Source organism: Syngnathoides biaculeatus, chromosome 15, assembly GCF_019802595.1.
Source record: "Syngnathoides biaculeatus isolate LvHL_M chromosome 15, ASM1980259v1, whole genome shotgun sequence".
NCBI classification, from domain to species: Eukaryota; Metazoa; Chordata; class Actinopteri; order Syngnathiformes; family Syngnathidae; genus Syngnathoides; species Syngnathoides biaculeatus.
Window position 1 is genome coordinate 25482785 of NC_084654.1, and position 25475 is coordinate 25508259.

The 25475-nt window shown below is 52.2% G+C and overlaps 3 protein-coding genes across 9 annotated transcripts in view; 1 reads left to right on the forward strand and 2 right to left on the reverse strand.

Moving 5' to 3' along the window:
* Nucleotides 1-23607, reverse strand: LOC133513023 (transcription factor IIIB 90 kDa subunit-like). Of its 6 annotated transcripts, none has more exons than XR_009798368.1 (19): nt 21084-21413; nt 19652-19864; nt 19366-19446; nt 18729-18902; nt 18591-18622; nt 17340-17412; nt 12041-12190; nt 11083-11176; nt 10867-10993; nt 10714-10753; nt 10549-10641; nt 9487-9786; nt 8185-8246; nt 7002-7083; nt 6874-6924; nt 5514-5773; nt 2644-2695; nt 1479-1635; nt 1-599 (listed from the first exon to the last, which is right to left on the reverse strand). XR_009798368.1 is itself a non-coding variant. In XM_061843247.1 (19 exons), exons 2-19 carry the CDS (start codon nt 19830-19832, stop codon nt 565-567), a joined length of 2052 nt encoding a protein of 683 aa, XP_061699231.1. In that variant the 5' UTR covers nt 19833-19864; nt 23523-23607; the 3' UTR covers nt 1-564. The 6 variants fall into 6 exon arrangements, 4 of the variants coding, with proteins under 4 accessions (XP_061699231.1, XP_061699230.1, XP_061699233.1 ...); XR_009798367.1 differs by having other exon boundaries at nt 1-602; XM_061843247.1 differs by lacking the exon at nt 21084-21413 and adding an exon at nt 23523-23607 and having other exon boundaries at nt 1-602; nt 6874-6929.
* LOC133513025 (BTB/POZ domain-containing protein 6-B-like) lies at nt 12217-16752 on the forward strand. The gene is made up of 4 exons (XM_061843255.1): nt 12217-13808; nt 14528-14618; nt 14699-14817; nt 15353-16752. Exons 1-4 carry the CDS (start codon nt 13321-13323, stop codon nt 16383-16385), a joined length of 1731 nt encoding a protein of 576 aa, XP_061699239.1. The 5' UTR covers nt 12217-13320; the 3' UTR covers nt 16386-16752.
* Nucleotides 21959-25475, reverse strand: part of zfyve21 (zinc finger, FYVE domain containing 21) — a 4468-nt gene continuing 951 nt past the window's right edge. The window contains exons 2-7 of one of the 2 annotated variants that reach the window (XM_061843266.1): nt 25156-25206; nt 24898-25066; nt 24462-24537; nt 23523-23614; nt 22756-22886; nt 21959-22669 (exon numbers count right to left, since the gene is read on the reverse strand). In XM_061843266.1, the coding sequence (XP_061699250.1) occupies nt 22631-22669; nt 22756-22886; nt 23523-23614; nt 24462-24537; nt 24898-25066; nt 25156-25206 (558 nt within the window). In that variant the 3' untranslated portion in view covers nt 21959-22630. Of the gene's footprint in view, nt 22670-22755; nt 23316-23522; nt 23615-24461; nt 24538-24897; nt 25067-25155; nt 25207-25475 lie in introns of both variants that reach the window. The other variant, XR_009798370.1, reaches the window with a different exon arrangement.

The following is a 25475-nucleotide window of genomic DNA, read 5'->3' on the forward strand; positions in this document are numbered from 1 at the left end:
TCTGCATGCGTGAAAGTCATTTATTGAATGTCATCGTGCGCCACAAAGTGGAATTTACGGCCATGTTGAACAGGTGACACGATGGCGGGAAGAAAAAAAACAACAACAAAAAACGCCGCGGTTGCAGGAAGAGCAGCCAGGCCGCCGGCATCTCGATCGCGCCGTCTTGTCCTGTGACGTCACGTCGCGCCGCCTTGGTGGGCGCTTTCCAACGCTCACGTCAAACCGTCGGCCCCAAAAAAAGAACTCAAACGCTTACTTGTCAGGAGCCCTCTTTGAAATGAAATATCTGAATAATAGTCATGTAGTCAGAATAATTTAAAGTGCGGCATGCTTCGAGATGAACAGAAAAACATCTTTTGTTGAGGCGGCGGAAACAACTTTGCAGTTGACAAGAAATGAAATGTGCCCGTTGCGTCCTTGCCCTCGAGCCACTTCCTTCCTTCGCATCCAAGAACCTTTTCCGCCGAGGCCCCTCCCCAACCGCCGTCTCCCTCGCTCGACAGCCGTCGGCGGTCTCGTGTCCGCTCCCCACCGTGAAGCCGGCAAAGCGCCGGGCGGCCGTTAGAAGCAGTCGTCGTAATCGTCGCCGCCGTATTCTGCTGGACAGCGACAAAAGCGCGAGTTCCGTCAAAATGGCTGCCGCCACGCTTTTTGGTTCCAAACGTTTGTTCGCAAAATCGGCGCAACATTTGCCAGTCAGCAAGTAAGTTTCGGCCACGACGGCGTCCCGTCACCTTCACCGTGATGGGCTTCATTTGGACTTTCTACATCTAGAACAGTTTTTATTTTTACAAGATGAGCTCATTAGCTAGCAAAAGCCAAATTTCACTATCCGTCCGTCCATTTTCTTTGCCGCTTATCCTCACAAGGGTGGCGGGGAGTGCTGGAGCCTATCCCAGCTGTCAGCAGGCAGGAGGCGGGCGGGGTACAACGTGAACTAGTCGCCAGCCACACCGAGACGAACAGCCGCACTCACAATCACGCCTCGGGCAGTCTAGAGTGTCCAATTCATGTTGCGTGTTTTGGGGACGCGGGAGGAAACCGGAGTACCCGGAGAAAACCCACACAGGCACGGGGAGAACATGAAAACTACACCTCGGCGGGGCCGGGATCGAACCCAGGTCTTTGGAACTGCGAGGCCGACGCTCATCTGACCCACTGTGCCATCTCAAATTTCACAGATTGCACCAAAACGGGTTGTAGCAAATGAAGACCACTTGTGGCGGAAAAACTGCACCAAGAAAAAACAAGTTTGGACTTGGGAATGTTCTCAAGGTCACTCATCAATGCAGGCGTTCTTGACAGGGACTGCGTGGATCATTGGGCCCGCTGAACTTTTGAAGGTCGGACAAAAAAATAAGCGGCGGCGCTCAGCAGAAGTCGTCAGAAAAAGAGAAAAAAAAAAAACAAAAACCAAAAGAAGACCCGCTAGCGAGTTGGCGGCGCCCGACCGACCGACCGACCGAGCGACTGACCTCGAGCGCCCAGCAGCTCCATGGCGCTCATGCACGTTTCCTCGTCGTCGTCCTCGTCTTCGTCAGCCGCCGCGTCGTCGTAGACCACCGGGCCGCTCTCCACCAATGCGGGCGGGGGGGCCGGCGCGGGGGCGGGGACTGCGACTGCGACGCCGGGCTAGGCGAAGAAGGAAATGTTGCCTTGATAATCGCCAACACCACAATGACACACCCGGACAAACGGTGGGAGGTGTGCATGAGGGGGAACATTTACAAATATTGAGCCCTGGAAGCCGGATTAACGTGAAATTGACATCATGAGCAGACATTTTGGTCCTATCTTTCCAATTGGGCCCCTAAAAGTCAGCTCGACTTTTTCGGTAGGCTTGTCCGACGGTAGCGGACCCACAAAGGAGCCTCGATAAGGGGGGGGGGGGGGGGGGGCTTCAAATCTCTTCAACATTTCCTCCAGTAACATGAAAATTAAGAGTTCTATCGTGGCTACCAGCAGCGGAACCACAAGAAGACACAGCCGGGCGGCCATCTTGGGGGCAAATGGATCAACTTTCACTCTTTCATCGTCTCGCTTGTACACAAACAAAGCGTGACTGCTTCTTTCCTTCCCGCCTGCTGACTCAAACAAAACACGATTAGCAGGTGAGCGCCGCTAGATGGGCCGGGGGCTTTTAATGCAAGGGGATGCGGATTATATACATATATAAATGCAGTAAAAGACAGGAAAAAAAAAGCTGCTGGGACGACAACTCTAAAAGCGTCAAGTGTTAGACTGCACCATGTCGCTGTCAAGTGGTACGAGCTAATTCCTGGGAGAGAGGGAGCAGAGTGCGCCGGTCTCATCTAATCTGCAAGATTACATAAGAGGGCAGCGGCCTCGGCCAATCAGGGCGGACGGTGGCTTCCCGTTCATGGGGGGGGGGGGTGTTGCTAAGTAACAAGGCTCATCTTTTTCGCGTGATTAAGGAAAGGAGACAACGACGCAGGAAGTAACGCGAACAAATAGCGAGGATGTGGACCTTGCAGCCGCCCGCTGCCCCTCCCCCCTCGGGAAATGCGTACGCTACCCCAAAAGGGCCCCCCCAAACCGAGCAATTTCCAGGCCATTTGGGTGCCATTTTCGGTGTGTTTTGTGACAAAGTTTGAAATGTTTGAAGGGGTTCCGGCTGACCTGCTGCACGGCCATCTTCTTGTCGGGCTGCCCGCTCACAAACGGCTGCAACCTGACGACAAACAAGCAAAGTTCAACAACTTGAGCGTGCTCAAATGTCCTCGACATTAATGTGAGATCTTTTTTTTTTTTTTTTTTTTAATCAGCCCTTTTTCTTTGTAGAAAAAAGCAAGTTTTGTCTGGAAATATAGCTGAAACATCATTTCTTCCCATTATTCTTGCAATATTGTGCCTTTTTCAAAATTATTTATGCCATTCCAGCAACATTACGACTCTTTGTCTAAATTGTGACTTTCAAATGATAACGGTTATTAAAAGTTTGACTTTAGTGCTGACTGGCGACTTTTGCGATGCAGGCAGGAATCGTTTTTTGCCCTGAGGCCAGCCAGCCAAGTTCTGAAGTGGGCGCAAACATCCTCTGCCGAGGGGGTGTCTGGACCTCTCCCACCAGCCACATCATTAGGAACGCCAACCAAAACGGGAGCACCCAGCGAGGAGCGCAAACAGTCCGTTAAGGTATTAACGCAGAACCCCCCAAAAAGAAATTTGCAGACATGCAGTTCGAGACGAGCCGCTGTGCCTAATCAAGTGTCCGCCTGCCGTGTTTGGCTATCAGTAGCCGGCGGCGCTCATCGGCTTAGCGCTCGGCGAGACGCCGCCTGAGCCGCAAAGCCGACCGGCGCAGTTTAGCCGCTGGATAGTGGCGGGGGTGGAGGGCTTCGGGGGGGGTGACCCAAAAAAAAAACAAAAAAAAAAACGGCGCTGAATAGATTTGAAAACTTCATCTATATAAGGGACGAGAGAGGAAGTCGGCGAGCAGCCGTTAATCCCCGTTTTCACACACACACATCTCCTCGCCGTTTTGCGTGATGTGGGGGGGGGGGGGGCTGCGAGGTTCGAGGGAGCCACAATTTCTTTTAGGGGTGGAACACACCCGGTCGGTCCCAAAACTATTTCATACGTGGCAACTCGCACAAAACGTTGAGGTCGAAGTTGGGAAGAGTTCACAGGTAGAAAAAAAATTTAAATTGTTTGGGTGAAAGGGGCCAGGGGGACTCTTCCGTTTCAGTCAAAGAAATTAATTTTGCTTCATCCTAAAAGTGGAGCATATAAATTGGGGGGGGGGGGGGAGACACGCAATTGCTTTCGACACAACGCAGAGACACAAATGTTAAGTCTCTACTCAAACACACGATAGATGGAAAATTCTTCTGATTTGTTTGTACAAATGTAACAAAAACGACTGGGGGGAGCCCAGGCCGTGGCAGGATGAAATTGAACTGCCGCCTTTGACACAACAAGGCGCAAGAGGCACACGTCGGGTGTTAAAACTTCACCCCCGGGTCTCCAACCCAGTCGCAACCTTTCACACAGGCACCAACCGGCCTGCGTCCCGTGTGACGGAAATCCGCTGCCTCCGTCTTGGGGGGGGGGGGGGACGGGGGGAGAAGAACCCCCCCCGCAGCAAACTTGCTGAGCTGTGATCTTTTTCCACGGCCAAACATCAACACAGACTGCCGGCGGGAATTCTCTTTTGTCTTCTCTCTATCTGCAAGAAAACAAAACCCCCCCCCCCAAAAAAAAAAGACGGAGAGAGACGGAAGCGCTCCAGAGGGGCGAGCGAGAACAGCACTGGAGGGCAATTACGTGCGCTATTCGTGGATCCCACTTCAAATGGGGAGGGCAAGTGGACGAGCGCGACAAAACAAAGAAAACATGGCAAGAATGCACAACAACGTCCAAGCTCAGCGCCCCGTTGCTGACTTCCTCCTCGTCGTCGTCGTCGTCGTTTGCACAACAAACGAGTGGCCTCATCCACTGCATCGGCACGTACGCAAGTCCAACTTCGGCCCATTCCCAGCGTTTCAGTGACTTTCGGCCTTGAGTGTCCCACTTCTGACACGGACACTGATGAAGAGCCCCCCCCCCACCCCTCCCAAGAGTCCATCAGTCTACGCTCGCCACGAATTTTGTCCCCGCCACTCAGCGTCCCACTTCTGACACCATTTGTCATATTAGCCGTAATGCAGGTACGACGCGAAATGATTCCATTTTTGATTTTCGTTTGACTGCTCCGATGATTTCCCGGCATTCTCAAACGCGTCATTAACGTCAAACCTCAGACTGCTGCATTTGAGGGAGCTGGGAAATTCCACACTCGATTTTGAACGCATTTCATCACTTGATCTGTTTTGTCTTTTAAATCTGCGAAGTAGGTGGGTGACGACTACATTTAGTGCTTGTCTAAATGAGAGCGACACGAGGGTGTAAATGTGGGCGACCTGCAGGGTGAGGGTCTGAATGGGGGGGGGGGCCACAATGTCTCAGCGTGGCCCCCCCCTCAGTAACAAGGCACAATGGCCACACTGTTAGCAAAGCCACACAGTGTTTGCGTCGCCCTTTCAATAACAAGTTGAAAGGCCCCCAGTCGCGCCCCCCCCCCCCCCCCCAACCAACCAACCAACCAACCACGTGACGTCTTTTTGGGCTTTTTTTTTTCCCAGGCTGCATTTGGTGGCATTGGGAGATGGCGGCCATGTTGTCGACCGGCTCTTTTTTAACGTTACATTCGGGACGTAAAAGCTGCCAACGACTCCTGAGGCCTCGCCCTTCAGAACAAAAAATATTAGCCACACTTCAAATAAATAAAATGGACTGAACTGAATCAATTCAAATGTATCGCACATAAAAATTGGAAAACTGTTCTAATGCCAACGTATCTTCAATCCAACCCGAGTGTCCTTTTTTTGCCATTGAGGGGACGGCTTCGCGTCATGTTTCTACGTTAGCATAATCTGTGCTTTTCTTGAATTTGACAAATACATATTTCCAATTGAAATGAGTAGTGGGTCGGCGTACGGCGCATTGACCTTTTTCCCAGGGAGCTGAGCGGCGTGCTCAGGTTGAGCGGCGCCCGTCCCGCCGGCCTCTGGCATCGGCCGCTCGGTCTGGAGGCGGGGCCTCTGGGGGACCGGGCCTTGAGGGCGGGGCCGTCGGCGGGCTTGACGTCCACGTCCTTGAGCACGTCGTAGTTGATCTTGGCCGAGATCTTCTTCTGCTCCAGCATCTTCTCGATGGCCTCGTCGGCCGTGTCGGCTCGGATGGTCGCCCGCCGACGGGGCGTCGCCCGCTGTTCGGGGAAAGGACGGACGTGTTCAAGGAGCGCGGGAAATCGCATCTGTGCGGCGAAATCCCAGCAATTCGAGTCGCATCTATGTGCAAAGTTTTCCTCAAGAACGTGAATAACAATTTTTGGCCCAACGACCCACCCGAACCCGTCTCCGCATTTTTCCTGACACGGCCGAAAGGCGGCACTGATGGGCCCGGCGGTTCTTTTGAGTGGACCGAATCGTTCCAATCGGTTCATTCATTCATTCATTCTGCTTCCGGACTCTGTTCAACATCTCCCTTTATGATGACCAATATTGGGAGCTCACTGAACGGAAGTCCCTCCCCCGCCTGCTCGGTGTTGCCTGACGCTGGCTTGTCATTGGCCGTTGGATTCGCCCAACATTCGCAAGCGAATAACGGGGCGCTTCAGCGGTTCCGATTCGCTTGCCTGACGGCGGCGGGTGGCGGCTGAGATCAAAGAACGAATCATTTCAGAAGCGCTTTTGGTTCAGCACGTTCCAAAAAAAGATTTGTCGTAGCAGAAAGGCAGGCCGCACGTCTAACGCGAGATGCTAACGTGAATCTTCCTTAGCTCTCAAGTTAGCAGCGATGTTGAGCGCTAACATTTGCAGCTAATTTAGGAGTAGAAGGAATGGAAGCAACGTCGGAAGCAGAACTCTCAGATTCCAAAATTTGATTTCAATGTTGACGCAGACGAACGCACGAGTCGGAGCTAGCAGCGCGTTAACGTTAGCAATCACGTTGCACAGTTGAAGCCAGACAGCTAGCGGACACCAACCCAAAACTATTGGACCAGAGTCTTGTAGGATGTCAACGTTTGACCTCAGAGGAAAGAAATACAAAAATTTGAAATTAAAATGAGAAATTCACAATATGATTACTCCTTATTATGGCTAATAGCAACATTAAACAATTTCGGTCTTCCTGACTGAGCAGAAACAGGACAGTTTTACTTCTGATTGGACAAAAATAAAGAAATATGTGTTTTTGCGCAGTGGATGTCAACTTGTGGCTCCAACTGGAAGTCAGGCTATTTTTTTTTTGGGGGAGGGGGTTTGCAGCGTCGAGTTAGCATTTGGAGCTAACAGGCGTCCGTACCTTCTTTTCCTTGAAGACGCCCAACTCCTTCTCCTTTGCAATTTTGGCCTCCTTCTCTGCAAACAAAAACCGTCACTGGGTGCATGAAAGACACAAGCAAAAGCAAGACGACGCTGACGCGTGGGCACCTTTCTGCTCTTTGAGGTAGTCCGAGTTCTCTGCCATCCACAGCGCCGTCTTGACTTTGATCTCGTTCTCGCTCAGCAGGTACTGCACACCAAAAGCGTTCACCATTATTGCACTTCGCCACCAAAACCTTTTGACATTCACCAGAAAGCTTCTCGGGTTTCACCGATAAAACGTCAAACGTCACATTGCGACGAGTCTCGGAGAAAGTTTTTTGTCCCCGTCTGGAAATATGCCGTCAAGTCATCCTCACACGATGGTGGCATCACCCAAAATGTGTTTTTTTTTTTGCAGTTTGAACCTAAACTGGTGAAGACCTCCAGGGCAACAGAGTTAAAAATGACATTGCGCGCTATCATCATCACAAATTAAAAGTCTCAAGCGATTATGTTGTTACGCTGTCATTACGACATCAAGTGCTGAGTCACCCAAAAATGTTTTGGTTTTTTTTTTTTTTTCCCCCCGGTAGCCAAGCTGGTGACAAAGTCCAAAAAACCACATCGAGTCTCACTTCAAATGAACAGTTTTGAGGGATTTCTCAAATGTCTCAAGTCCTGCCCCTTGTAACTCCCGAGTAACCGGGTCGAATATCTCAAACTACATAAATTAACTGACTCGACGGCCACATTTCACTAGGAAGTGTTGTCGAGCGATCCTCCCGTGAAAATATTAAAAAAAAAAAAAAAAAAAAAAAAGGTGCATTTTGAAGCCAGGCGGGTCAAAGCCTCCCACGTAGCAAACAAACCACATGGAGGCGGATTCCTTCGCTTCGCCGGTCCCGGTGGCCCCGTCTGACGAACGAGGCCAGAAAAATGAAAAGGATTCAAAGCGTGCGGTCCAAACGCGCCAACTTCACTTGGAGTCAACACAGTCAAAACAAACAAACAAACGAACAAAAAAATAAATGATAATACTTAGCAAATGGAGCCAGTTGCCTTAATGAAAGTATTTTGAGCTCTGCAATGATGTCAAAATAGTTTCATTTGATTGATGACATGACCCCCCCCCCCCCCGACCCCCCAGTGCGAAGCCAAACCGGCAAACGCTGCCAAATCCGAACAAACCGCCTGGAGCGGTCCCGGAAATGAGTCCGGCCTTAAAAAGCTTCCTTTTGGACACGGAAGCAACCATTTTCGAAGGATTTTCCCCCACGCCGGCGCCCCAAACGGCAGCGAGTCTCCGTACCAGCTCGATCTCGCTATCGTCGATGCCGCTCAGGTCCAGCTCTCCGCCTTCGGCAGAACCGTCTGTCGCACAAACAAACAAACAGAAGCGACAGAAACGTCTCAAAACGGTGACCGAGAAAACGGGAACCCGAGGACATTTTCTCTCTGATAATTGTGGCATTTGTCATCAACATGAAATCTTTTTGGTGATCTCGACGGAGGCGCGACAGGACAATTTTGGTCCGATCGGACTTCAGCAAAAATCAAACGTGACTTTTGGCACGCCGACGACAAAACGGATGTGAACCGTTTGTCCTCTTTTGGTTCCGCTCGGATTCTCGTTCCGCCGGCTTCTCGAGAGGAGCCTCCGCCGGACCTTCCGGCTCGCAGACGTTCCGGTTCACGTCTCCAAAGTACTCGGATACTACTGGAGACAAATTGCTTGCCTGTGTGCTTTTCATGTAGTTATGGTTATTGTGCATCTTTTCTTCTGCTGTTCCTTTTTGCTTTCTGCTTCCTTTTGTCCTGGCTTTGCTCCTTCTTCTTCTTCTTCTTTCTTCTCACTTGTCCTCCGTCAACATCTTTTGTGCTCCTTTCGCTCTTTTCCCAGCTCGTCTTCCGCCAAATGTTGAGCTCTCATCTTTTGAGTCTTCCTTCACGTTGCGTTTGATGTCCAGCTCGTCACCTTGGCGTGCGTGGACGTCATTCATCGCCGATGTTTTCTCCCCCGTTGAAGGATCAAACAACGACTGGAGATTATATTGCTGACTTTTTTTTGGCAAGGCTATTTGACGCATATTCAATAAGATTATGAGTCCTTTGAAGGCTTTTTAAAATGATCAAAAAAAGCAACATCAACCATTTTTTTTGCTACGCGGCGTTACGTTCCCTGGCTAGAAAAAGAAAAGCAGCTGTTGGGAGTGTGAAACCTTCGGGCTCGGCGCCGGCCCCCCCCCACCCGATCAGCCAGCCGGCCGATAAATAGCGTGGCAGATTCCCGTTGACGCGGGGGGGGGCGACCCCCCCCCCCCACCGCATACTAAATACTCAGCGGGGTCCACAAGTTTTGTGCAAATTGCTCCAACCGACAACGTGCAGGCGAAGACGCCGCTTGTCGTCGTCGGGGTCCTGGCGCCCGCACGGTGATTGTCGGCTTCAGGCGTGAGCGCCAAAAACTGACTGACGCGCTAGTAGCGTCTCCGGGACATTTGGTGACATTTGGTGGGCATGTCAATCATGACAGGGCCCACCCGCAAAAAAAGACTCAAGACATTCAGGACGTCTGCCAATCTGGCAAAAATGGAGGAGATGACTTCCTCACCGTCAGGTGGGTCCTCTTTGGAGCAACTTCCTACGGAATCGTTCAGGCCTAGCGTAGCCGCGGTGGGCAGGCTTGCTCCCAAGATGGACGCCAGCGTGGGTCCCTTCCTCTTGGGGTCCCGGTCCTGGTCTTCAGCGGCGCCGTCTCCCTGCTCCAACTGGATCAGCGTCTCCAGCGTCAGCTCGCTCAGGTCCTTGCCGAAGTGTTTGGCCACCGCCGCCAGCACGTCGTCGTCGTCGTCGTCGTCCGCCTTGGGGGACGACGACGCGCCCAGGACGTGGTCCAGGTGCTTCTTCAGGTCTAAGATGGCGTCACAATGATACATTTGCAACGCGTCAGCGGGGAAAAATACATGACAAACTATTGCAAAACCGTACAATCCTCACATGATCCAAAAATGAAAAGCTCACTCGTTCCTTAATATTAAAGATGTTTTTCAATTCCACAAAAATGAAATTTGTTTATGAGGACTGATTTTCTCCTCACACAAAATAAAAAGGTCAACGTGAAAAACATTTTTTACTACAAAACCATGAAAAACATTTTCTATTATTAATGTGTGCATGCTTCAACAGGAAGGTTGAACATGAAAAAAAAATCTGTTGCTAAAGTGCTTCATAAAAAAAACTACGAGCAAAAAAAGGTTCCAATTCTTGCGTAAGGCCGTTAAATACTTTTGTTTATATTTATTCCCAGACCCTTTTTTTTTAATATTTTTTACTGTACAAAACAGTTTTTTTTTCCCCCCAAATTAAATAGGAAGACTTCTGCATGAAAAGTTAAACTTTTTATTTGTTGGGAGATGAAAAGCAATTTGAGGAGGACTTCCTCTACATGTATTTTCTATTTGAAAAAATATATTAAAAATCACGCTTGCATTATTTTTTCCCAAATTAAAAATGCAGAATTTAGATTTTTTTTTTTTTCTTTTTTCTGAAAAACACAAAGCAAGATTAAATATGACCAAAACATTTCCAACGGGTCAAAAAAAAAGGAGCAACAACGACATGATTGCCAAAAATGGAAATGTATGTTTTCAACTTCGGCAAGTCCCGTCCGTACCTTCTCTGGCGTAGGCGGCGTAAACCCCTCGCAGTTTGGGTCGGGCGCTTTCCAGCTCGGCGTCGATTTGGTCCTGGTAGCCTTCGATCTCTCCTGCAAAACATCGCGACGTCTGCGGTCCTGTCCAGCGGCTTGACCCGAATGAGCGGCGACGTCGAACAGTACCTTCCAGGTCGGCCATCTTCTTCTTCAGCTCCGCCTCCATCTGAAAGGCCGCCGGGCAAACGCAACAAAACTCAAGGACGCGCCCGCCATCCGCTTCGGACCCGAGCGAGCCAAACGCGACCGGTTAAGTGTGCCGAGACTGAGCCGCCGGACCTGCTGCGCTTTCTTCTTGAGCAGTCCGGCCGTGAAGCAGGGAGGGTCGCACTCCTGGTCCAAGTCCACCTTCATGAACTCCTCCAACGTCAGCGAGCTGGTGGGCGTTTCCGAAAACTCCACCAGTCTAACGCAGATCAGAAAACGTTTAAAAAGTGTGCAATCTGCACCAATGCCATAGTGCACTTCAGGTTTTTGGCTTTCGGGACAACGCACCTCCTCCTGAGCGTGTTGTCGCACACTTTGACCACGTGGACGATTTCTTTGGGCGTGCGGCGAAAGTCGTGCATGCGAGCGGCGACCAGGAGGGCTGCAAACACACAAACGCGGGTTGGAGTCAAGAGGCCGCCCAGGCGGAATATCAAAATACTTTCCTGACGTCAGCATAAACGATTGACTGTGGAAGCGCTGGAGTGACTTGACTTGGGGGGAGTGGGGAGGGGGAAGGGGGGGAGGGGGGGCTCGTTGCGGGCCTCTCATAAAAAGGCAGCGTTGCGTAACGAGCAGCAGAACGAGCCTCCGACGCTTACGTAATGTTGGTTAGGGCGGCTGAGCCGCTACAAGAAGCACCGCGCGAGCGCTTTGACGTCCGCCCGGCGACAAACGAGCGCAGTCACCATGACCGTCGCGATTCTTTCCGTTGATGTCGTCCGGGAGGATTTTAGGCCCAGTCGGGCCGCCGACATCACGCAGCAGATCTCCGTCTCCATCTTTTACGATCATGAAACATTCACGAGCGGAAGACAAAAAAGGCCACAGAGGACGGCCGACTTCCTTCAGGAAGACGAACGTTAACGTCCGCCAACTTTCAACTACATAGAAGTCATGTTGTGTATTACATTATGATTCGTACAAAACTTTTTACACGGAATGGTTTGACTCAATTGCGTGAAATTTTTAAAATTAGTATTCTCTTCAGCCATAAATGGATTTTTTTCCCCTTGTATATTACAGTTTATTATTGCGGAGTTCTTGTGGTTAAGTGACAGATTTATTCATCACTTTCACTGCATTTTTGTTTCAAATTACAATTTTGAATATATGATTCAACTTCTTTGTGTTCTGAATTCTCAATAGAATTCAGACAGAAACGGCGCTTTTCCCTACCTAATAAGATGGGGGGGGGTGGGGGGGTTCCACGATGACGAAAGGAAGGGCGATCCGCCGCACCTACCGGCCCCGCAGAGTCCGGAGGGCCTCCGTCCGGTGTGCATCCAGTCCCTCTTCATCCTCTGCACCAGCCTCAGGGCCGTCATGGACACGTCGTGGTTCTTGTCGCCGAACTCCAGCAACTGGGCGAAGCGCGGAATGTAAAGGCACGGGTCTGCCGACGCCCCGAAAAGGAAAACGGGACATAGCAGAATCATTAAAAAAAAAAAAAACAAATACAAATGTGCGGTAAAATCCCTCATTTCTTCTTATCGACCGTTGTAATATTTGGACTTCATTCTCACAAAATCACGGCGTCATGAGCACGTTCTCCGTTAAGCGAGCCTCCGCATCACCTTCACGTTTTGTCGCAACGGCTGAAAGTTGTCAGAATTGAGCACCTCCAACAACCCAGGAAAAATTTCTTGTGCATTTCTGACACAAATAAAGACGACCGTGATAGTACACAGGAAACAGTTACATCTTTCCACTTTGTGGGCAAAGAGTATGACAATGTAATTCCACTCTTATTACATTGAAACTACAGAACCTTTCGTCATTTTGCTTCTTAATATGCAATGAACATGCATTTATTATTACATACAAATTCTGAAATGTATGTGGGTTTCTATATATTTTTTTTCTAGGAAGACGTGCAGCTGCACAATTGCGTTCCTGGAGTGACTTTAAACTTTTTTTTGTTTTGTTTTTTTAATCTGGCTTCATTCCCTTTTTCATTTCCGCTCTATATTTCCCATCTTAAAGTGTTCTCGTCATCGTTTCAGTGTGACGTTCAAAGTCAAACAATGTCATTTTCCATGATAAAGAATGAGGATCCTTCTGGCACTAACCCGCGAGGCGGAGGGGGAGCGCTCGTGTGCGCGTTGTACGGTGACGCATGATGCGGAGGTTTCGCTCCCTCTGACGTCAGAGACGTACGTGAAATTGATTGGTCGGCGCCGAGGGAAGGAGGGCGGAGGAAAAAGGGGAGGAAGAGATGGAGAAGCGGAGGAAAAACAAAAACAACAACAAAAAAAAAAGGAAAACAAATCAAAGATTCAAACTCGCAAAGTGGCCACAAGCTAAAAGGAGGGCGGAAGACTGACGAGCGGCTGGGGCTGAGCAAAATCAAATAAAAGAAAAGAGACGACCCAACGAAGGGGGAACAAAAAAAAAAAAAAATAAGAGTATTGGCGGAGGAAGACGACAAAAAGAAGGAGGTTGTGGGGCTCGGGAGGATATTTTTAGACGCGGCTGCGAGAGTCGACCGGCGCGGCGACCCGGCTGAAGCCCACCGGGACTCCGATGCCCACGGCGGACCGCCGGCTCCTCCGCCATGGCCGGATCATGAGGTGCCTGAGCTGCCTGCTGCTGCTGCCCGACACCATCCGAAAGGCCAAGAAGCTCGGCGCGCTGCCGGCGGGGCTCCCGCTGCCGTCTCACGACAAGCACAGGAAGATGGCCGCGGAGCTGTGCGCCGCCAACAACGGCAACCTGCCGAGCGCCACCGCCGCTACTGCCGCTGCGGCGGCGGCGGCTGCGGACGCAGATAAGGCGGCGACCAAGGAGGCGACGTCGGCGGTGGCGGCGGCGACCGTCAACCGGGCCACTGCCGCCGACAACGACGGAAAAGGAGGCTGCGACGCGGCGGCCACCAGCCCGAGCGGAGGCCACCAGCCAACATTCAGCAGCAGCAGCAGCAGCAGCGGCGACGACGACGCCGCCGCCGCCGCCGCCGCCGCCGCCGCCGAGCCCCGCGGCTGGCAGGGCAGCCACCCGACGCTCAGGGAGAGGTACCGACCCAACGCCGCTTTCAAAGTGCATCAGCACCGGTCGCCAAAGATGCTCCCGTTGACTGAGATGCCTCAAAAAGTCGCCCCAAGAGGGCAAAAGATGCTCGTGCGATACTGTCAACATTTTATAGCTAACGAACACCGGCACACTATCGACGATTTACGGAGGAATAACTTTGAATCGCTAAGGTCACGGTGAGTTTTCCTGACCTACCCCTTTGCTTTGTTCAAAAACTGATAAAAGGCTTGGTCCAAAGTTTATCCGTAAATAGAAGATTTCCTGTCTACTTGCTAAAGTACACAGTGTCCCTTTCACGGATAACATTGAAACGCGCAGCTCAAATGTGTTCAAATCGCAATCATTTGTTCACTTTTTGAATTCAAGAGCGAGCAGGGGTCAAACAAACTCAAGCATCCGTCAGGACGCTCAAAATCATCGTTTGTTCCTCGAAAGCGCTTTGAATGCAACTGGCCGACATTTCCACTCGGAGCACAAAACGCGTCCAATCATGACATGTATTTGTGTTCCCGAACAGAAAAACCACTTGCGGTGGTCGAGTGTTCGCCAAACGAGCGATAAAATGCGGAAAGATGAATTTCACGTCGGCGCGCGAGTGCGCGACCCTCCGGCGCCCCCTCGGCCGCCTTGTTCGTCTTTCACGTTATCCTGGCTCTGAAAAAAAAAAAAAAAGTCATTTGAGCAAATGTTTGAAACGTAGGAACGCCTTGATGTTCAACAACGAGCTGATGGCCGACGTCCACTTCATCGTGGGCCCCCCGGGGGGCTCGCAGAAGGTCCCGGCTCACAAGGTAAGCAAAAGCGCGCCGCCGTCCCTCCCTCCCTCCCTCCCGTCGACGCTCCCCTGACGGGTCGCCCGCGTTGTCGGCAGTACGTGTTGGCCGTGGGCAGCTCGGTGTTCTGCGCGATGTTCTACGGGGACCTGGCCGAGGAGGAGGCGGACGTTCGCATCCCGGACGTGGAACCCGCCGCCTTCCTCATCCTGCTCAAGTGAGTCCTTTCGCATGAGTAAAAACTTCACATCGAGTGATCTGAACTCAACTCTCAAGATCCGTATGGCAGCAAAACCCTATTTTTGTCCAAGTGAAACTCCTCAACTGACTTCAAGATAGTTCCTGGAGACCAAGATGACGCCCAAGCACGTGTGTGTGTGTGTGGGGGGGGGGGCAATATCCAGCGTGAGACTTGAAAAGCTTCTGGTGACTCATTTTGAGCGACATTGAAGAGTCCGTAATCGCCGCTCTTTGTCCTCTCGAACCACACACACAAAAAAAAAAAAAAACGCCTGACTATTATGTCGCAGAGTGGAAGGTTAAAAATAACCTGCAGTGCTGCAAAGCATGCCGGGAGGCTGCGGCGGTTCACTCCATTTTTTTTTTTTTTTTTTTAGAATTGCGATGTGGCTTCCCACAATGCAACGGATGATGGGAGGTCGCTCAGCGGCTCCTTTCCGGTTCGCCGTAAAGGACGTCTCGGTTCTTGACAAGTGCAATTTATTTACGATCGCTTTCCTCCTCCGGCACAGGTACATGTACAGCGACGAGATCGACCTGGAGGCGGACACGGTGCTGGCCACCCTGTACGCCGCCAAGAAGTACATCGTCCCGGCGCTGGCCCGGGCCTGCGTCAACTTCCTGGAGACCAGCCTGGAGGCCAAGAACGCTTGCGTGCTGCTTTCTCAGAGCCGACTGTTCGAGGAACCCGAGCTGACGCAGCGCTGCTGGGAGGTCATCGACGCTCAGGCCGAGCTCGCCCTGCGGTCCGAAGGTTTTTGCGAAATCGACGCGCGGACGCTGGAGATCATCCTGCGCCGCGAGACGCTAAACGCCAAGGAGGCGGCGGTGTTCGAGGCCGTCACGAGCTGGGCAGCCGCCGAGTGCCGGCGGCGGGGACTGGGGCCCGCCGCCCGCAACCGCCGGCAAGTCCTGGGCAAGGCGCTCTTCCTGGTGCGCATCCCCGCCATGACCCTGGAGGAGTTCGCCGACGGGGCGGCGCAGTCCGACATCCTGACGCTGGAGGAGACCCGCGACATGTTCCTGTGGTACACCGCCGCCAACAAGCCCCGCCTGGACTTCCCGACGGGCGCCAGGATGGGCTTGGTGCCGCAGAGGTGCCACAGATTCCAGTCTTCGGCCTACCGGAGCAACCAGTGGCGTTACAGGGGGCGCTGCGACAGCATCCAGTTCGCCGTGGACAAGCGGATCTTCGTGGCCGGACTGAGTTTGTACGGATCGAGCGGCGGCAAGGCCGAGTACGGCGTCCGCATAGAACTCAAGAGGCAGGGCGCCGTGCTGGCCCAGCGCCTCACCAAGTTCGTCTCGGACGGCTCCAGCGGCACCTTCCCGGTCTGGTTCGAGCACCCGGTTCAGATCGAGCCGGACGCCTTCTACACGGCCAGCGCGGTTCTGGACGGCAACGAGCTCAGCTACTTCGGCCAGGAGGGCGTGACGGAGGTGCAGTGCGGGAAGGTCACCTTCCAGTTTCAGTGCTCCTCGGACAGCACCAACGGCACCGGCGTGCAGGGGGGGCAGATCCCAGAGCTGGTCTTCTACGCCTGAACGCCACCCCGAGGAGGGCGGGACTTCCTGTCGTGTAGCAATGCAAACCGGGAACTGAGACCCTTCTGGAACACCACTAATTTAATTTAAGCTCATTTCTTATTTAAACGCCGCAGTCGCTGACGCCGTCAATGGACGACTTTCTCGGGGCAGCTCACGGTGATCCGCAAATGTTGAGGCGAGGCGAGCAAGAAGAGGCCAGAGGCAACCGGACAAGAACACGTCAGTTGCCTTGATTCAACTTTTGCGGATTACCGTGACCAAGACGACGACGAGTACGCTTCTTCCGCTAGAGTTGAACGGAGGCGCTGGCTGGACTTGCTCGTATGACCGAGACCAGTTCCCCGCCCCAAAAAAAAACATAAAAGTGGGGACCAAGTCTTGTTGAAGTCCACTTTTACATCTAAAAATGCAGATTCGGGAACGGTCCAGTTGTTGGTATTTCGCACAGTGGATACTTCTACGCTTCCAAATTTCTTCATTTAAAATCTGAATGCTTAAACATCAATGGGGAAGGCAAATTTCAAACAAGCAAGAAAAGTCCGGTTGCCTGGGTTGAACTTTCCTGGATGGGCGTCACGGGCAAGTCGGGGTCTCACAAAAGCTTTGCTTTTTGTTCTTCTTTAAAAACGACGCCGCGCTGTCGGAGGTCGGAGACAGAAAGTCTTGAGGTACCAGGATGATGACATTAAAAATGATCCAAAGTGCACACGTGGATTTGGTGCTGCTTTCTGGAGTGGGGTGGGGTGGGGTGGGGGGCCCCAAACGCTATCGCACGTCCCATCAAAACACCGCAAGCGAGCGACGGTAGTCAAGTGGTGATTATTGGCGGCAAAATGATTCAGGACATTAATCATACGAAGGAAACACGTCAGTCACGCATCGTTAGCAACCGGAATCGTTCCGGTCACCTGCCCCCCCCACCCCACCACTGAAAAAAAATGTGTGGAGTACCTATAGCGGGAGCTTTGATGCAAAGGTCCTTGGAGAGCGCCAGGAAGGTTTTTCCCAAAATGTACACGTTCACCTGCGAGGGCCGCAAAACAAAACACGACATCGTCACTCAAGCCAGACACGACTTCCTGTTTAACAAAGACGGTCACCGGCTCGAAATCAAAGTGGCGCCTACGCACAACCGAGGTGGAGAAAAACTTCATCGTGTGACAGGTGCGCGCGTTTAGTCACACGCTTCATTTTCAATGTCATCCAGAGGGGGCAGCAACGCCCCACCCAAGTCATCACGCATGTGTGCGACAGGTGTGTGTGTGTGTGTGTGTGCACGCCACAGATGTTTCATTGTGGATGTCGTCCTGAAGGGAGGGCGGGAACCAGCCCCCCCCCCCCCCCCAAGTCAAAAGGCGCATGACAAAGGGCACGAGGCGTCCTTTTGACAACGAAGGCGGCGGGGGTCACGACCCGGCCTCTGATCTGTCACTAACCCTTTGTTGCTGGTTGGGGTTGGGGGGGGGGGGCACCCCCACCCCACTAAAGGATTTCACCAGCTGCTGCTATTCTGGGACCAAAATTCTAGCCAGGAATTTACATGCCAGCCGCGAATGCCAGATGCTTGTTGACCGCATTTTTTTTTTTTTTTTTTTTTCCTTTGGAGTTCTCCAGACGCACAGGAAGTAATGCGGGCAAAGCAACGCAGTCGCCGAGTGCGCCGGATGGCCGCAAGAGCGACCGCGTCCGACTGCAAACTGAAAATTTGCATCCTTCAAAGGAAGAAAACTCATAAATGAAGTCACAGTCGCATAAGGAAGACTGCCACGCAGGAAGTAAGGCGGTCCTTCAGGAAGTACCCTTGTTACGCCGCTACGGCGGGTATTGAAGTAACAAACAGGAAGTAACAGCAAGTAGCGCGGTCACAAACCGGAAGGACGTGACAACGGCACAGGAAGTTTTGCTAATTTGGGGGCTGACGTTCCAACGTGACTAAGAGAGAAGTCCCTTGTTCGATTCCCAACATGTCACGACACCACCGCTCGAGTCGGCGCAGATTAACGAAATGCATGCGTGGGTGTGGGTGCGGCCCGAGGCTCCGCCGGGACAGCTGCTCGTGGAAGTGGAAGTACCCGCACCCCCGCCATCTGCGCCCACGCCCACGTTCGACATCCGGACGGGCGCAGCACTCGCCCCCTGCGACGCGACTCAAACAAAAATGAAAAAAAAAAAAAAAAAACAGCAAAGATGAATTTGACGTACCTGAAGGATGTCGCTTAGGTCCAGCAACATGTCTGCAGCGCCGGCGTTAAGTCAACACCAACCAATTGGCCAAAACGTGTCTCTCATCTGGTTCACGCTCATTTCGGTTCGCAGGGCGGTTACGCTTCGGCAGGATACGCGGCGTTCCCTCGGTGCGACACACCAGGTAGAGGCAGGCGGCCATGACGTGCGCCGCTTTGCGCCCGGACGTCAGGCGCTTGGCCAGCGCCATCTTGTAGAAGTTGAAGGCCGTGTCCAGGCAGTGCTGGTTGAGCTGAAGCTGGTGGCCCAGGACGCCGATGTGCTGCTTGGCTGCAAAACGCACAACGCAAATCCATTTGCCCAGCGAGACCCAAAGCGCGGTCTGCTGTGGATCACTAGACCACTCCCCTTAAAGGCACACGCCCATTCTACCCAACTTCATTTCCCTCCCGTTTATCAAGGATGAATTCATTTTTCTGAAGTTTGTCATGTCCAAAGGTGGCTGGCCTTGCCCACATGCAAGGGCATAACACTTTTTTTTTTTTTTTAATTCGCTCGATTTATGCAAAATATCCATTTTCCAATTAAATTTGGACTGAAATCACAAAGTTAGGAAAAAAAAAAAAAACCCCAATCGTTCTTGTAAAAATGAATACATTGGGACACTCAACTGTCAAGAAATGACAGCATGAACCATTTTTTCCATGGAGCGTTAATATTCAACCAATGAGAAGCGAGAAGGAAGCCCTTCGTGGAAAAGAGCCAATCAGAATCGACAAAATTAGCATCGCACCTCTGTACAGCGTCTGCGCTCTCGACTCTTTTCCCACGTGGCCAAGATGGCCGTCGCCGAACGACGGGAGCTTGGCGCCGCCTGCAAACAAACAATTGAGGTGGACGTTTGATGCCAAAAGGTCATCGTGTGGCGTCACAGGAGGGGGGGGGGGGGGGCGCCGAGGAGCCAAAACAAGACCGTCAGTCTGACGACGCAACAGCGCCCTCCGCTGGTCCCCTCTGTCCACGACCACCACGTGGACACCGGAGGTCAAAGTTCCCAGTTGACGCTCTGAGGTTCTGACCTTCCGAGGAGACGAACTGCCCGACGGCGAGCGAGCCGCCTCCTCCCGACTCCACGAACTCCACCTCGGACACGATGATGTTGTCCTCCAGGACGGAGCCGCAGGCCATGCAGACGGCGTCCCCGCGCGCATGGTCCACGTCCACGTCGGAGCTCCCGCAGTTTTTGCACGTCCGGCTCATCTTGGCGCCTCGGCGGGGTCGCGCTCCTCACGCTGCACACACATGTGGTGTTTACATAATTCACCCGCGGGACCTCGAGTTGGGGTGCGGGGTTCCGCACGGACTGTTTTTGTTGTTGCGCTTCCGGAGCAAAAAGGTTAACAGAGTTCCCGCCGTTATGCGTGTAGTTTGGTGATGTCGAACAATAAAACAAGTTCTGTTCCTGTGTCCGACACTCCGCCTCCGACTCCTTTTCTCCGGCGCTACACTGGTGACCCCGACGTCAGTCCCGGCGTTTTCGAGACTGAAACGAACATGGCCCTCCCCCCGCGCCGGGGTCGTCCCCCTTTGCCCTGTGCCCCTGCGCCCGCCGGGGTACCCTTGACCCCGCCTGAGCCCTTGTCCCGTGACTCAATGGACAGTGCGGCCCCGCCCCCATCGGCCCCTACAGTGCACACTCGCCGGGGTCGGGTCATCATCCCTCCACGGCACAAGGATTTTGACTATGGGTGAATTCTGGGGGGGCTTGTGTGGTGTTTACATAATTCACCCGCGGGACCTCGAGTTGGGGTGCGGGGTTCCGCACGGACTGTTTTTGTTGTTGCGCTTCCGGAGCAAAAAGGTTAACAGAGTTCCCGCCGTTATGCGTGTAGTTTGGTGATGTCGAACAATAAAACAAGTTCTGTTCCTGTGTCCGACACTCCGCCTCCGACTCCTTTTCTCCGGCGCTACACACACACACACACACACAAAAAAAAGGAAGCTCGTTTTCCTCGTTGAAAAAAAAAAATAAGAAGAAGGAAGATATTTTTCCATGTCAAGGCCACCAAGGTTGCAAAGTTACATTTCCAGCGGTTTAACGACTTTTTAAGAATGTTTCCATATGAAATTTGTCAAAAGCATAAAGAATGTGTCCATGGCTTGGGGAGGGGGGGGGGTGCAAAACAAGGACCCCCCCCCCTTCGCCCCTTTTTCTGTCGTCTTTTTTTGGGGTGACAGTTGGACTCAAGCAACAAGCTCATTTCTATGGTCGATGAGACGTCACGCGACAGCTATGGAACATAAAAGGTCATCATCGCGATGATTCAAACGTCGCAAACAAGCAGACCACGTTTGGGATTCGTCGCCTGCTGATGACGTCACGGCGCCGTGACAGCTCAACTTGCACGAACGAGACGGTTCCGAGGATTTCGAAGAAATTCAAGCCGTCGAGAAGACAAAGTTTGCGACCGCGCGGAGACACCGGGCAACCTCCGTTCGGCGGTTAGTTACGTGGCGACGCCGACGTCGGACAACCTCCGTTCGGTGGGCTCGCTACGTGGCGTCGCCGCCCTCCGCCCTCCGCTCTTCGTTCTCCGGCCACGCGTCACTTCGGCGTGCCCACCAAGCTCCACGGGGACACGCTCGCGTCGTCGCCCGCGAACCGCCTCCGCGGCTCGGCCCGAGCTAGCCGCCGGGGACGGGAGAGCGCGCACGTGCGCGTGTCACAAACTTGAAGCGTGAAATTGTCCCAAAAAGAGCAAAACCCGCGAGACGCACTTTTGTTTGGACACGCAGCAGGACGATACCAAGTGCGAGGGTCCAAAAGGGGAGGCGGGGGGGGGGGGGGGGGGCCTGCGCCCGGAGCCGATCAACTTTTGTGCATTCCTTGCAGATATTTGCTGATGCCGATAATAATGATAAAAAGAAAACGATCTTTGGTCATTGGCATTGTCATTATTCACCTTTGCGTGAAATTCTTGAAAATGTTTTCATTTTAATTTTCCATTAAAATGATTTGTAAGATACATACATTCTTGCCACATCCACTATCAACACATTTAAATTTTAAAAACGCCTCCAGAAAATTACGGACTGCCCCAAAATAAATTGACCTAAAATGTTTGAATCGGCCTCGGTTAATATAGAATTTATAAGTCCGTAACCATCATTTAAATTTGAGTGAAATCAAGCAACTGGAACAGGCATATTTGGGGATTTTTAAAAATTGGAAAGATATTCATTTTAACCACAAAAAGTAAATGGAATAAATGTTATCAATATCATATTGGCCTCAAAAAGTTCAATTTCCAAAAGTGACCACATTTGATTTTTTAAATCAACATACTTTCACTGAACTGTACACAAATATTTCAGCCTTATGAGGGTCCAATAAAAAAAAAAAGTGTAGTGTACTTTATTTTATTTTTTTTACAAGTTTTGAATCAAAGTAACGTCACCAAAGAATGACACGTGTACAGAACGCTGCCATGAAGGAGTCGCAAGCAAAATATTTTTGATTTCCAACAAGGCACCGGCGTATAAATCTTATTTTTGTGGGGCCGTTGGGACTTTTGGGGTGTCGAGCATCCACAAATCATCTTTGGCAGCAGCGTTGAAAGCTCAACAAGAACTTTCGTCAGCAAAACGAGATGAAGACAAGTCGGCCTTCATTCGTCGGCTCCCATTTCGGGGGGGGGGGGGGGGTCGTTAGGTTCTTCATACAAGAACAACAACAAAAAAAAAAGATTAAAAAAGGGTTAGCTAGAAAAAGGGAATTTTAGTACGCGTCATCACCTCCTCGGAAGAAAATAAACCCGGATGTCATCAAAACACAATAAACGAAGACCGCGAGGTCAAAGCCGTCCCGGAGGCACAAGTAGGCTCGTTTGTCACGAGTGAGTCAGTTCAGCGCGCCAGGAGGAGTAACAAACGCTCCAACGGCTCCGAGAAGGTTCTTGGTAGAAACGGGATGAGAAGAAGAAAGAGGGAGCAAAAACGGCGTCGGGAGACAGCGGGAACTCTGCGGAATCGTCCACGCGGGTCGGCTCCTCCCGGACTCAGTCCAGCTCCCGAGATTCGTGCAGGAGCTTGGCGGCCTGGGCGAGAAGCGGCCGCAGGAGAAAACGTGAACACGGATGGAGCGGACTCCGAGCGGGAAGTCGGCTCACGCGCGCAGCCTGACCTTGTGCATGGCCGCCAGCCACGCCGACGTCGTCTGCCGGTCGCCGGCGCCGTCTAAGCGCAGCCGCCGCACGTCCTGCGAGCCCGAAGGCTTGTAGTGGACCGTCATGCCGCTGGCGCGCGGAGACGTGCCTGCGAGCGCGCGGCAGAAAGAAAAAGGAAAGCGTTCGGTCTCGGCGCCGCGGCCGACACGACAAAACGCCGACAGGTGAGGCCAAACGCAGGTCGGACACGCCCCTTTCGGCCACCTGCCGAACGGCGGCGCTGAGGTCGACGTCGCCCGAAGATCAAAAAGGACGCGAGGTGGCGGAGAACGACGGCCGTCCACGCGTGTAAAAGTGAGAAAATCTTTCAGCCGGTTCCAAACTCCCAACATGGCCGCCATTGGTAGCGGGAACACCCACGTCGTTAGCATAACACCAAGTATGGGCAAACAAAACCAAAAAATAATAACGTGTCAATACATAAAGATGAAAAACGTGTCAGAAGAGACAAAAGTTCCACGGGAAAATGGCCTAAAATTTGAACCTTCTCGAAATGTTACAGTCACATAAAAAGGCGCTTTTTGGACATATTTGAAAAAAAAAAAAAATTGCGCAAGGTTTGAAACCAAAGCAGAGAGAGCCAATCACAGGAGGGGGGAAGTGAAAAGGGGGCGGGGGGAGGAAAACAAAATGGACGCACTTGTAGCCATTTTCCAAACATTGCAAAATTTCTAAATCCCGCAAGTTTCAAGGTAGACGTGGTCCCCGTTTTTCGGCCCCTCACCTCCCGGACCGCCGGCGTCGGTCAGGATCTGCACGCTGCAGATGGCGGACAGGTCCACCTCAAAGTGGCTTTCGCCGTCCAGGAACAGGTACCTGCGAGCACGTTAGCGTCATCCACAGGCTAAACAAACTAGCATCCCCTCGAGTCATCTATTTAGATTTTTTTTTTTTTTTGGGGGGGGGGGGGGGGGGGGGGGGTTAATTCATCAATGGATCAGACGTGACGTCATTTGAAATTCTTTCATTGTTGTGATGTTTGTTTTTTTTTTGTCACGGTGGCAAATGCGCTGTGACATTTTGGGGGAAATCGTCAGTACTTTATGCACAAACAATGCAGCAACTCAAACCAACAAAATGGTAACGCACTCGCAGGCATACATTCTTTATCCTCTGCAAAGAACAATAGTACGACTCCATCTTCCTTCCTGAGAGGTTACGACTGTGTGGGTATGCTATACTGTCCCTAGTGGAAAAGGCGCACCAATATGCCCGAAGGAGCAGCACAATGTCCACCGAAAGATCAAGACGCACTAACCGTTTCATTTTGATATCGTAATTCATGATATTTGTCACGTTGTAATACAGCAAAGGAACGTTTTGCTGATTCAAGACTTGAGTCGGTTTGAAGACCGACGATGCGAGTTTTGTCGCAAACGTCACACTTCAATGCTCAACACCCAAAATTCTTTCATATGGAATAAATGTGGACAGGCAACCTGGTAGCACGTCCGCCTCACAGCTGCGAGGTCGCGAGTTCAAATCCGGCCCGTGGGGCTTTTCTCCTCCCGTGCGCCAAATGGAATGCGCGCGCGTCAATGGCGGTTTGTTTCTTAGCGGCCCGCGATTGGCCGGCGACCAGTTCGGGGTGTAAAATGAAAAATGTGAAAATTGGGACACGTGAAAAGTGAGCGCAAAGCAGAACGAACGACGCAAAGAGCACCTGTGGTTGTTGGAGAGGCGGCAGGTCATGGCTTCACACTTGTCCGACGCTCCCACGGTGACCGCAAAGCTACTTCCTGCACACAAAGACCAAAATTGGGACCAAACATCAGGCCCATTCCTGCGACTCATCCAGGACGAGCCGGCGACCGTTCGTTTTCCGTCCCTGTCAAGCTTCACTTGTTTGATTTTGCTTGAAATACAAACCAAATTGCTCGCCAATCGGATTGATGCGAGGTCATCCTTTATACCGCTCACAGCCACTGGGGGGGCAAAAGGAGCAAGCCAATCGAGAATGAGAATTGCAAGTAACCCAACGTACGGGCGACAATCTGGGCTAAAACCAAACTCCGAGAGAGGTCCCCACGTGATTCCGGCGGAGGACGTTCCCGAGGCCGAGCCCGGGTCACGCCGTCCTTCCACGGCGGCTCGCTCACCCGCCAGCAGCACTTTGATCTGCTTGTCGTAGAAGTCGCTCTCCTTGTGCGACGCGGGGGCGCAGCGGGCGCACTGCCTCACCGGGTCCACGAAGCTCATGCGCGGCAGCGCCACCTTCTCGCCGCAGCACTTGTCGCAGAAGCAGCGGCCGCAGCGCCGGCAGTGGTGCTGCGCACGCGCGGGGGGGGGCGACACGGCTTAGCCGGGCGGACGCCGTGCAAACGTCTGCCGACGCGGCGAAACGCAACAAAACGCACCTTGCGCCTGATGAAGTCGAACTTGCTGTCGCACTGCATGCATCGGGGACACTGCGGGGAGGCGAACACGGGTGAGACAGGAGTCGTGACCCCCCCCCCACCCCCCGAAAAAAAAAGTGCGACCATCACCAGCATTCTTCATGCAAAGCAGTCGCACGTATCCAACTTATGCAATCATTTCCGATAACGTGACAGCGTTAATAAACAAACGCGTCTACTTTCATGACTTGCGCCTACTGCGGATTGTCTTGCAAAGTATTTCAGTCAAAAGGTAAACATGAGCGACCTCTGGCGGCATTGACCGACATTTAAAGTTCAGT